Genomic DNA, 12,360 nt, shown 5'->3' with positions numbered 1-12,360 from the left:
AACCACCCCCATCAGGATAGAAATGTTTCATCATAGGATAAAGGTGATCACTCAGAACAACTTTGTATTGATTTGCAGTGACTCTTCCCTCTGAGGGGACAAGTGGACCAAAACCAGGCCAGCAAAATGCCCTCCAAAGCATAAGAGAGCCACCAGATCCCCTCACTGTAGGGGTCAAGCATTTAGACCTGTACCGGTTTTTCCTTTAATTTGTCTCCCCTCTTTATTTCAGTCTATGGTCTGGATCACAGTGGTCCACACAGACCAACATTGCTGTCCGTGCTGATTAAGTGGATAAAAATGACCAATAAAATCTAAGAGCTACATCTCTTTATACAAACAGGCTCCTCTTGACTTTGGATCAGACCTCACTGCTTTCAGTATTTCTACCAAAGATATGGTCTCTTTGAAAACTGAGAAAGTATTAAAATAGTTTTTGTAACTTTGGTGAATATGTACTAGAGATTGTCAATGTGATAATATAACTCACAGGTGTGTTGTAGTGTCCCAGACAGCCACGACAGTGAGTCAGCAGACACAATACCAGGACCCTGAAACTGAAGCAGCTAAATGGGATTCAGCCATCATTCAGTTTATTATTTACACCTGAGTTTTTACTAGGGTGTCACGTCAACATTTCTTCTGTTACTGCCATGGCCACTTGATTAAATTGTTAGCAATCTGAACTATGGCCAAGTTTAAACTTAACTTTTCAGCAACTGTCATCATATTTTAGAGTGCATTATATAAATGTATTGGACATGACATACACGAGGGCATATAGCTTGTTAAGTAGAGGTGAACCGTTTCCTTTATTTTGTTCCATGTGAACCACAGGAAGAGGTTTTATGATTAAAAGAAGCTGATAAGAGACTGTCAGGCTGTGTTTCAGCCCCTTCTTTATGTCGTAATAAGCTGAGCCCTAAAACACACAAATCTACTTCTGCAGAAGTAGACTTCTTGAAGCGAACCTGAGACAAGACCGCAGAGCTGACATCAGCGCAGTGTGGTGCTGAGTCGTCAGTCTGACAGATGGTCAGCTGACACTTTCTGTGTCACCTCAGAAACTTCGGAAACAGCATCTTTCCCTTTTCATTCAAAGTCGGACGTTGGGTTTAATCGTCTTTTCCAGGTAGTATGTTCCTTCTTGACACTATTAACTGTTTTGCCTGGGTGTCAGTAAACTGAGTCTACTTTTGTGGAGAAAAAGGAAGCAGTTTTCTCGTCATAATTTCTCCTTTTTATGACAATATCTTAAATACCATCATCACTCAGTGACCTCTGCCTGACTGCTGCTGCACCAACATCTCCATAGTTCACAGAGTGATAACATTTGCATACAAGGCTTGCTTTGTATTGGATGGAAATGCATATGTGAATTGTAGCTATTGGGTATTTTTCACGGCTGCATACTAAAATGCAAAAGCTCGTTAGGGAATGCAGGAGGCCTCGAGAATAATGACGGCTCAGGACTAATGACTGAATTACCGCGTGGAGCGAAATAATCAAATTTAACAAGGCTTGTTGATATGTGATGAGAGCATGTGAAATGTGTGAGCGCTGTAACATCAGATTGGTTGTCCCAGTTCTACCGAAAAGTGACATTAACATGAAAGCATACCATGAGCTTGTCCCACCACAGCCTTAATAAATCTTTTAACAGCTGAAGACATCGACCAGAGGATGTTGCTCTGTAGATCCTGAGCTTTGAGAGAGTAATCATATCAATCCCAACGTTCAAAATCAATCTTTAAAAAAAGGCCTAAAAACCTTTCTATTCAGGAAGGCTTATTACTGTCACTGTCTTTATTTTGTGTGTTCTGCTATTAATACTTAGCACTCATAGTTTCACTATGAATGAAAAGTGCGGTACAAATAATAAAAAAATGTTTTTAAAAATGTATTATTATCTCAATTACAACGGGAACGGAATATATCAACGAGATGTGTGATGGATTACAGTCGCTTTGTTGTATAAAATATACTGATATAGATACAAAATATACTGATATATAAAATATATTGATCATCATTGTAGCCTACAGTGGTTCTCAAACTGTTTCACGTCAAGGACCCCTAAATAAATAAATTAGACCACGGACCCCCATCTGATAAGATTTTTGCTTTTAGATGTTTTATTACACAAAGTGTATAAAACCCTTGACCGAAGTGGTCATACATTGTGTGATTGTGTTACTTATGGATGGAGTTATAGTGAAAATAAATTATTCTCCTTTTTGCTGGGGACCCCTGGAGCCCCCTTAAGGACCTCTTATGGTCCCCGACCCGACTTTGAGAACCACTGGCCTATACAATAGACATACATAAGGTGCTGAGCTTTTCATTTTTTTTCTTGTCATATTGTCTATACTTCATAAATTCACAGTATTAAAAATGTATTATAGACATGTGTTGTGTATTAAGGATGTTTACCAGACATTTCCTGTCCATGACGAGGAATATAACTGTAAATAAATTAACGAAATGATCATGTTCATTATCCGAGTTGAACTTTCATTTTGAAAACCAGACAGGTTTGTTTTTTAGCTCACGAGCCACCAGTCACGTGCCAGCCATGCAGTGACGTTTCAGCAAATCGACCAATCAGCGCACGGACACAGACCTAGCTAATTGTCAGCTTCCTTGTTTTTCTCAGCAGTCTCGAAGAGGTTTTTGTTCCGCTGAGGGTGTTTTCAGCTTTTCAGCGGCCACACAGGCAAGATAATCTTTATTCCTTTTCACTGTGGTAGCTTATAGATGTTTTAAGGCGTAAAAGCCACAGAAGAAATCCAGCAGTGTGTTTTAGGTGGTAGTTATAGTCGCTAGCCAGCTAAATGGCTAAAAAAAGATTTGTTTACTCTCTGATGTTTGTTGAGTGTGTTTTGTGTGTGAGGTGTTTTTCTCACGCTTACTGATGTATCTACACAATCTACCACTTTATTTAACCGCCGCTTCCTTGATCTAATCAGCGGAACAACAGGGGAATGTGGCTCTAAAGGCTGTTTTTGGTATTGTTTCTAAGCTTTGACCAACCTTTGACCCCTTCAGTACGACCTTGCTAACTGGAAAACAGTCTTATAGATTTGTTTTCTATATATGATGTCCTTTTTGATGTTTAAATGACTGATTTTGAGTGTGCGCTGGAGCTCTGGGAACTCAATCTGTGCCACATGGCTGAGATATCTTCTGCCATTTTCATATTTATGCTTTGTTTGGAAGCACTCTGTGAACATTGTTTATATTCTGGCAATATAATGAAAACTGAAGGTGTAGGATGAGGATGATATTTTTCTAATATACTGGATATTTATAGAGGCTTTTCTCCCTTGCAGAATGTTGACAGATGGAGTCCTCACACGGGGAGCTTTTGGATGGACCACTCAGGGAAACTTCACCTCATTGTGCCCTAATGGGTCTAAATGGGTTTGGGAAGGGCTCGGGGAATGTGCCCAGGATGCAAGAGATATGGCCAGCATCTACTTAGGCCTGCTGTCTATCCTCTGCTTCATGGTGTCTTCACTCCCGTAAGTGTTTGTGTCGGCGTCTCTCTGCCTCTTAGAGGAAGTGCTCTTTTATCTAAACGCCATGTAAAATTCTGTGTTTTTCTATTTCAGACAGTACTACAGCTCATGCAAAACAGGGAATATGGACAGTGCCCTCTCTATTTGGTTTCTTCTACTGTGGTTGGGAGGTGACACCTGCAATCTGGTGGGCTCCTTCTTGGCCGACCAGCTTCCGCTTCAGGTGACTAATAATTAGTTTTATTATCAATTAATCTTTACATTGTTGTCTTTGATAAATTGTTTGATATTTGCAATGTCAAAAATAATGACAAATGCTCATCAGAAGTCATTTTTTTGAGGAGGTTTGAATAACAACAAGTGTTGATGGGATGAAAAAAAAGCAAACAAATTCTCACATTTTTAGAGCTGTTACCACCTTACAAGTCTTGATCAATGACTTGGATGATTCATTGATTATTCAGGTCGTTGTTCATCAAATTTCTGTCAGTTGACTAAATGATGTGATTAGCTAGTTCAAAATACAACAAAGAAACATTGCTTTTGCTAAAATGATACCAATGGAAGTCCAATAAGACTTTGTTTGTGTAAAGAAAATCTGTTTTTTCATGCATTTCTGTTTCATGTGTCTTTGTTCCTGTCATCCATCCAGACATATACAGCAGTTTATTACGTTGTGGCCGACTTGTTGATGCTGGCCATGTACTCATACTACAAGACAAGGAACAGAATAGCTGAACGTGAGTGTTTTTCTTTACTTTTCAATTTTCCATATGCACAATATAGGAACCAAATTATTCCCTTTTGTCTTTTGAGTTTCAGTTTGATATCCTACTCACATAGGCCTCTGTTAACATGTGAAATAGACATCAACAAGCTAATATAGCTCACAATTAAGATCCAATGTTTCTTCTTCAAAACTGCCATTTCAGCGGTTCAGGTCTGTCTTTTATCATATCAAACCCGAATTTGTATTTTATTCCCAACTGTCAAACTTGCTTGTACTGTTGACATCTTCAAAGATCAGTTTTATCTGACGCAGCTGCTTAGTAAACAAAGTTCAATGATACAATGATCCGTGACAAGTCCAGACAGAGGAAGAGGGTAATGCCTGTCCCTGTAATGATGTCATCACATGCCTCACGTTGCTGTGGCGTTGTTCCCTTACTGGTGACCTTTGACACGGTAACCCTTGTCTGGAGGAATGTGCTGAAGTGTCTCTTCCAGTATTAATGGTAAATCCAGGCGTCATCTCTTCTCCAGGCAGGAGGGTCCTAAACGTGGTGGGTGTGGTCTGCGTCCTGGGCTTCACTACCAGCCTCGCCCACCTTCCCGGGTTAGGCAGCCAACCGGATGTTATTCCCTCTGGGTTCAGGGGGCGCACCTTGCTCTCAACCACTGATGCTACCCCTATCAGGGTGAGTCCTCTTCATTTATTTAAGCAGAGACCTGGTGGTGGAAGTGAACTAGAAGCTAGCCTTATTTTTTTCCTTGCTGTAACGTTGTGTCTGCCTCTCTGTTGCTTCAGGCTTTTACCCCTAAAGAGATCATTGGTTTCTCCATCGGTTCGGTGTCCTCGGTGCTCTACCTCTGTTCCAGACTCCCCCAGATGTACACTAATGTGAGTATGACAAAGTGGGCTCTGTTACAAATGTTTAAATATAATTTTTGGCGTCATTTTCACTTTTATTGGACAGTTGATAGTGTAGAAGCAGACAGAAAACAGCAGGAAAGATGGGTATGATATGCAACAAAGGTCTCTGGCTGGAATTGAGGGGTGAAATGACCAGAAGGAAAAAAAAAACGGAAAAAAGAAAAACAAAAATGTCTAATGTTGAAGTCTTTTTACTCTCACCTTGATCACAGTAATTTAATCACAGTAAGCTCTCCATGAAGGTGAGGGTGATAGAGTTGGTGATCATTTATCACTAGCAATGCCTTTCAAATTACACATTGTCATTTGATACATTGTAACTATAAAAATAACGATTACTCCACAAATTTCACACATCAAAGTCTTTTTACGTGTCTTGGGGAGCAGTACTGCATATGTGAAAAAGTTGTATAAAGCCTTTTGTGGTTCCAGAGGGAGCTGCATGAACTCTGATAAATTGTCTCAACTGATGTCACTTGACGGTTGGCAAAGAAGATGAATGTGTCAAATAAAAGACATATCTCTGGTTGTTCTGCATCGATTTTCACACCCACAAAATTGGAGACCCCAGATCTAAATGCTTATACCTGATGCTGTATGATGACCACAGTTATTTAACTGATTTTATAAAGGACTTTATACATTCTAGAAACATTTGCGATCTAATCAATATGTAATCTGCCTTTGTGTTTTGATTTAAGGTTAAATCTGCACAAAATGAAAGTGAACATAATCCTTTGACAACATGGAGGTTAAATATACCTGGTGACTGTTTTCAACATCTTCCATTCCTTATAATAACCTTTTTTGTTCTTCCACTTCCCCCTCCATCCTCTCATTTCTCCCCACAGTTCAAGAGGAAGTCGACAGAGGGAGTATCTTACTTCCTCTTTGCTCTGGTCATTTTGGGAAATACTACATACGGCCTGAGCGTCCTGCTGAAAAACCCCGACGATGGCCAAGGCGAGAAAAGCTACCTGATCCATCACCTGCCCTGGCTCATCGGCAGCCTCGGCACACTCTCCTTAGACGTAATCGTATCCTTTTACAGAAACAAAAAAACATGTCTGCTGCTGCCGGGCCTCAGGGCCCTCCTTAATCCCATGTACATGCTACATTTTAGAAAGTGCTGAGCTGGAAGAAACAACAGTTCATCAGATAGGTTTACATCTCGTGACTGTCTGTGTGGAAATACAATATACAGTATCAAAGGTCCAAACACTCATGGGGGAAATCGGCTTGTTGCCAGCAAAGGGACATGACAGTAAGAGCTCCATTAGTGGTGCCCTGAGGCCTGCTTCTCTTTGCACCCTACATGACCAAATTAGTGCACTGAAATAGCATGCAAGTTTGTTTTGAATGAAAATATAGACGAGGCATAAGTGACCTGCTGATGACTGGGTGTTGTAGTTTTATAGGGGCCAGCTCTCAAAGGTTCCTTCAGAAGGCTTTTACTGAGCATACAGCATGATCAGTTTTGGTGTCTAAATATTGTTACTAGCTCTGCTGTCACAGTCATCTCCAGTTCAGGAAAAGCTGAATATCAATCAGCTTTAGCTCAGGGTACAGCACCATGGTTAGATTTACACATTAGGGCTCCCAGTGGAAAAAAAGTGACTGTTGTGCCCGTACACAGACAGTAACAGAACCCTGCAGCAGCTTCTGTCTGTGATTGTGTACTTGTGAACTTTCACCAGATAAGTGAAGAGTAGTCCCCAAAATGTCAGACTATTCCTTTAAGCACAGTGTTCATTAGCAGAATATACAGCCTCATTATATGCTCAGATACTAACCAGTACTGCTCTGCTGGAACGATGCTACCTGACTCCACTATTTATGTGAGTTGTTTAGTTTTTAGTAATTTGACCACATGGAACTGTGTTCAGGCACCATATGAGTACAATACAAACTAAAATAACAAAGGTGTTTAAAACTAGATTTTGACACAAGGCCTCTCGACAAGACGTCCTTTGAAGCACATATTCCTAGTTCTTCATAGTTATGTGTTTTTGTAGCTGACATCTTGCGACAGCAACTGGTATTACATTTCCCAGGATTTCTTCATATTTCCTTAACATTGTGGTTCAGATCTCCATCCAGTTCGTAATTTACCGCAAAGCTTCACCGGCGGTGGACGGTGGCCACGATGAGACAACGCCTCTGATCAGGAGCTAAACTTTCGAGTGCAGAGTGTACTGGTGGGACACAAGCAGACACTCGCTTCCAGCGAACCCTCAAGATCACATTTCCAACACCAAATTGGGATAAAAAAAAAAACATTTTAGTTTTAATTTTATAGTTTTATTTATTATACCCTTTTTTATGTTTACAATTTGTTTTAATCTGCAGAAGCAGAGAGTCAGATGGAGTTCTTCCCTTGGGTTCAGCTGCAGTGATGTGATTCACACTGCTCTCAATGTTAAGAGTTTTAAAGGGATGGTTTAGGGGTTCAGGTGTCGAACATGGATGAAAACTTCTCCTGTCAACCTGAACTCCTTCTCCTGATTTTAGGTCACAACCTCAGTTTGATGTCAGACCTCAGGTAGATGTCAGTAAACCTGCTGGCTTGGGTGACCAGACAGCACAGAGGTTTCTCTAAATTTATTCTGTTGTTTTAACGTTGCCAAACTTTTTGACAGTCATGACACAAACCACTGCATGAAGCCCCGTCTGATCTTGTTTACAGTGTTTCAGAAAAGCTCCTGAAACTTGAATCTTTTATTTTTCGGGCTCTGAGAAGTAAATGCGGCGACATGTCAGACTGGAAAAGATGAAATGTTTAGTAAAAATGTAAATTGTATTTAGTTTATTTTAAATTGATGTGTATATCATGTGGGATGATTTAAAAAAAAACAAAAAAAAAAAACAAACAAACAACAAAACAAACTTTTTGTGCATTTTAGATACCTTTTTAATTGTAGTTGTACGGTTTTATTTTACTTTTGATCGGTTTTGTTTGCACTGGTGATAACGGTCACTTGATACAGATTTTCACTACCATGTTTAATTTACACATTTTTTTTCATTCTCAGTTTTGCACATTTTGACGCAAAAGTCGGTTTTGTACTTGTAAAAAATAATAAATATGTTAAAAAATAATTAAACAAATGGATTACACTTTTTTCTGTTCCTTTCATTCTGACTTAAGTGTTGAGTCATGTAAGATTGTCCAAATTCTTCTCACAATGGCATTTCCCTTTTTTTTAAAACCTCGCTCTGATTTATGAATTTATTGTAACTGCTCCTCTTGAGCAGAAAAATGCTCCCGAGCCATCCCTCCCCGACAGTTTACACTCTTCTTCTTTTCAGCCCAGCAGAGGTCAAGGCCTGCTCTTGGCCTTGATGTTGACCTCTAACCCTTCGCCTTTACTCACCTCAACCCCCAGTGACTGTGTTTGACCTGCTGTTGGGAGGCCTTGACAGCCGTGTTGTTTTTCTTCATTAGCAGATTCACACTGGCCTCTCAGTTGCACCCTCGCACACACAAACACACTTTCCCTCACTATTAAACATAATGCAACCACACATACTCAAAACAGTAAGGGCCCACACACCAAGGAACAGAGGTCAGTGCAAAAATAACAAGGGTCCAGTAAGTGTGTGTGTGTGTCTTGGGGGATGGATGGTGCTACAGTGTGTTGTTGTGAAACAGTGGCAGAAAGAAGGACTGTTAAGCGGGTTGGGGAGTTAGCAGGAAGAGCCAGTGATAGGAAGCATCCATCCATCACCAGGGATGAACAAGAAGCTGTTTATAAACACTTTACATTGGGAATTTCTTAATGAGATGATTCCAGTTTCTGCAAGAATTTGAGGGAGAGGGGGGGGGGTCCTTTGTGTCTCAGAGGTTGTGAGTTCAAATCCCTGTCGCAACCAGAACGGCCTCATGTGGGAAAAATGTATGGATTTAAAAGAATCAGTATTGAAATAATGTAGATGGAGACACACGTTGCCTTCTAGAGCTATTGATCCCCAGCTTTGTTTTCCCCAGTTTTCCTTCATAAAATATCTAGGAATGATCTCCCTGCCTCATTGACAGGTTTCTTTTTTCCAACAAGAGAACATTTACAGGAGTAGAAGATCTTTGGTCATGTCAGCTTCAAACTGTCAGTTCCCGCTTGTCCAGCTAAAACACACACACACACACAAATCAAGAGCAACTGTCGTATTTGAGACGTTCTGTTTACTCTGTCTGTGTGTGAGGATGGAGGCTGGGCTGGAGTCAACATTACAAAAAGTAAGATAGTCAGACAAAGCGAGAGGACAACAGGACGCTCTGCACAGCAGGACAACTCCGACCATCAGCGGTGAGTCCACAACCTTACCTTAACGCAACTGAAACATAAAAGTTATATTTTATATCCCAACATCATGTTATTTAGTGATCTTTGACCTATAGATAAGGCGGTTTGTGTCCTGCATTCTGACCCAATAAATCCTACCTACAGGGGTTTTAAAAAGGATATTTAACATAATATTTTATTTTTCCCGTTTTAGATTTAGCCAGTTCGATGTAGCTGGTAGGAATTGACTTTGATGAGCTCAAATAAAACAAGAAACTTAGAACATGACCACACTGAAGGCATTAATCAACTCAAATTGTTAAAGCTTTTTGAATAAAAGAGGTAAAATGAATAACACGTGATAGCCAATAGGAATGCTGTTAACACTATGAAACAACTTACCTTTACCTTTGAGGCTTACCTTTACTGAATTAAATAATTAAATAAGTAAGTAAAGTAACTGAATGTCCTATATTTGAAATACACAGATTTATCAAATAGAAGAGAGAGGAACATGAGCAAACAATGCAGTTTGAAATTCCAATCTCACAATAACAGAATGAAGGAAATCGTTTCAAACAAATACTTTAAGTAGCCATAACTAACATTTCTCAATTTACATTCCTCCCCGTGATAACCCCCCCCCCCCCCCCCCCCCCCCCCCCCCCCCAACCCGACCACACTCACTCACATATGCTCAGACGTAAGCTGTGGACTTTACTCGCGAATGCTGAGGCCACTTTAATGTAAGCGTCAGTTTCCTGCACAGATCAGTAAACAGTCAAGGCCATTATCGAGCTGCTGCTACCAGCCAGCAGCCCTCTGATAAAGAGAAGAGCTGACCGCCCTGAACGGGATTTATGATGTGCTGAATTTATCTACAGGCTTGTGCTGTGAGTGATTCAGGACTAATGAGTTGAATGTTTGAACATGCCTTCAGTTTGTTTTCTTTGGTTTAAACCATAGAGGAAGAGTTGACTTGGTTGCTTTTTTCTGTTTGGTTTAAGTTTGTGATACATGGAAGTGATGGATTTTGCTGTGTCCATCTCATCATACCACATTCCTTTTTTGTGTGCACATATTTTTGGAAATCTTGTTGCAGCTAGTTAGCGCAAAGAAAACAAACTAATTGAGGGAATACTCTTGAGTCTAAATGAAGACTTCCTTTAATGGTCATTTTTTTGCACATTCATACATAAAATGAAACATTGTGCAAACCATGTTTGATATGAACATGCCCTACAAATCCACTCTTTCCCTCCTTCCCCCTCCTCTCTTCGTTCTTTCATGACACTCATCTCCCATGGGCCCTCGAAGTCAGGCCTGTGTCCAACAATGTGTCCAACAGTGTGTCACCTCCAGAAGATCCATGGTGACATTTGTACACTCTCAGATATTGTCCTCATCGTTTGGCGTCGCTCTGACCGCTGCTGCCGGCTCTCTGGTCTCCTACCATTCCTTGGAGGTCAGAGACAGTTAGAGGGAAGGCTGATGGCTTGTTTTGCCACATATGTTGGGAGGTGATTCACTGCTGTTAATTGAGAAATACAATACACCGCCTCCTGTTGAGCAATGGATTCATGCCATTGCAAATACAACCACCAGTCCGTTGTATAGAGGTTTTTGCTTATGATACACTGCAAATAATGCAGATGATAATGTGTTATTAAGTCAGTGTAAAGACATTAGAGAACTGTTGATGGAGACGTTCATTCTTAAGCTTAGGAACTTTCTAGAAACAAAACCAATGCATTGAAGCTGGCAAAAAAAGGCAAATTATTGTAGTTATATCAAGAAAATTATGCCTGAGTGAATAGAATTAAACAAGCTGGTTTGCATTAGAATAAAGTGAGTATCTCACTGGCAGTTATTTACTTTTTTTTAGTGATGCCAGGCATGGCTCCAGGTATAGTATTGTTGGTCTGTCAGTTGGTCGGTCCACCACTTTGGTCCAGACTGAAATCTCTTGGATTCCAAAAACTCTTGGATGTATTAACATGAATTCTTGTACAGTCTTTCCTGGTTACCAGAGGATGTATCCTAATGATTTTGGTGATCTGCTGAGTTTTCTTCTAGTCAAAGTTTGGTAAACATTATACCTGACACACATCAGCATTTTGGCATCATCATTGGGAGCATGTTTGCATGCTCATATTAACATTAAGCTCAAAGCACTGTTGTGTCTTAGCACAGTCTCACTGAGCTGCTAGCCTGGCTCTTAGTCTTTTGATTGACAAAATTAAACAGTCACTAAAATTAGTTTCAGTGCATTAACTGTCTCGTAATGACTAACTTTTCTTCTCCATTCAAATCAAATGATTTTTATACAGCCACATGTTTGTCTCACAGGGTTTTATATTCTGAACATCATACACAATCCATCCTTGATTTGGATTAGGGGAAAAAGAGAAAAAGCAAAGTAGCCTCTTTCATGACAGCAACAGGTGCTGTACAGTGTATACAGAATAGATGGAAAATCAGTAGTAGAGTTACAATGTGGAGAAACTGAATGACAATATTCAGTCAAAATACACTATATTGCTCCTATAATGCTGTTCACCATGACCTGCACTTCACTTTCTGTGTTGCAGATTTCTTCAACAGATTTCACATCTACTGGGCAGTTTGCAAACTGTGTTGAGCTAAGAACTGACTGGACTCACTGCAGGTCCTCCCAGAGTCAGAGATAGTCTTTAAAATCAACTTAAAATCTTGAAAGTAATATAATCAGTGTAGTTATTAATCTTAGTAAACACAGGCTTGTAGTCCCTCATGATTCATTTTTGTTATTCTTTTTCCTATTCTGCAAATTTAGTTGTAGCTTGTAGTTCTTCTAGACTTTTCTAGCTACTTAGTTTAGTTTTTTTTAATGACTGGCGAATTAAAAATAAAAAAATTCATGGAT

The 12,360-nt window shown here is 39.9% G+C and overlaps 1 protein-coding gene across 1 annotated transcript; it reads left to right on the top strand.

Moving 5' to 3' along the window:
* Nucleotides 1-2,609: 2,609 nt before the first annotated feature.
* On the top strand, nucleotides 2,610-8,292 carry slc66a1 (solute carrier family 66 member 1). Its single transcript, XM_042409215.1, has 8 exons — nucleotides 2,610-2,716; nucleotides 3,333-3,524; nucleotides 3,615-3,744; nucleotides 4,174-4,261; nucleotides 4,785-4,939; nucleotides 5,050-5,142; nucleotides 6,027-6,212; nucleotides 7,264-8,292. The coding sequence occupies exons 2-8, from the start codon at nucleotides 3,334-3,336 to the stop codon at nucleotides 7,348-7,350; spliced, it is 930 nt and encodes a 309-aa protein (XP_042265149.1). The 5' UTR covers nucleotides 2,610-2,716; nucleotide 3,333; the 3' UTR covers nucleotides 7,351-8,292.
* Nucleotides 8,293-12,360: the final 4,068 nt, after the last annotated feature.

The sequence above is a fragment of the Thunnus maccoyii genome, chromosome 4, assembly GCF_910596095.1.
Source record: "Thunnus maccoyii chromosome 4, fThuMac1.1, whole genome shotgun sequence".
In the NCBI taxonomy this organism is placed as follows: domain Eukaryota; kingdom Metazoa; phylum Chordata; class Actinopteri; order Scombriformes; family Scombridae; genus Thunnus; species Thunnus maccoyii.
The sequence above is the reverse complement of the archived record's forward strand: the minus strand, read 5'-3'. Positions and strand labels throughout refer to the sequence as shown.

Excerpts from the sequence above, each read along its gene's own strand:
- slc66a1 (XM_042409215.1), top strand. The coding sequence starts at position 3,334 with ATGTTGACAGATGGAGTCCTCACACGGGGAGCTTTTGGATGGACCACT. Across the intron at positions 4,940-5,049 it reads CTGATGCTACCCCTATCAGG|GCTTTTACCCCTAAAGAGAT; the intron begins GTGAGTCCTCTT and ends CTGTTGCTTCAG. Across the intron at positions 5,143-6,026 it reads TCCCCCAGATGTACACTAAT|TTCAAGAGGAAGTCGACAGA; the intron begins GTGAGTATGACA and ends TTCTCCCCACAG.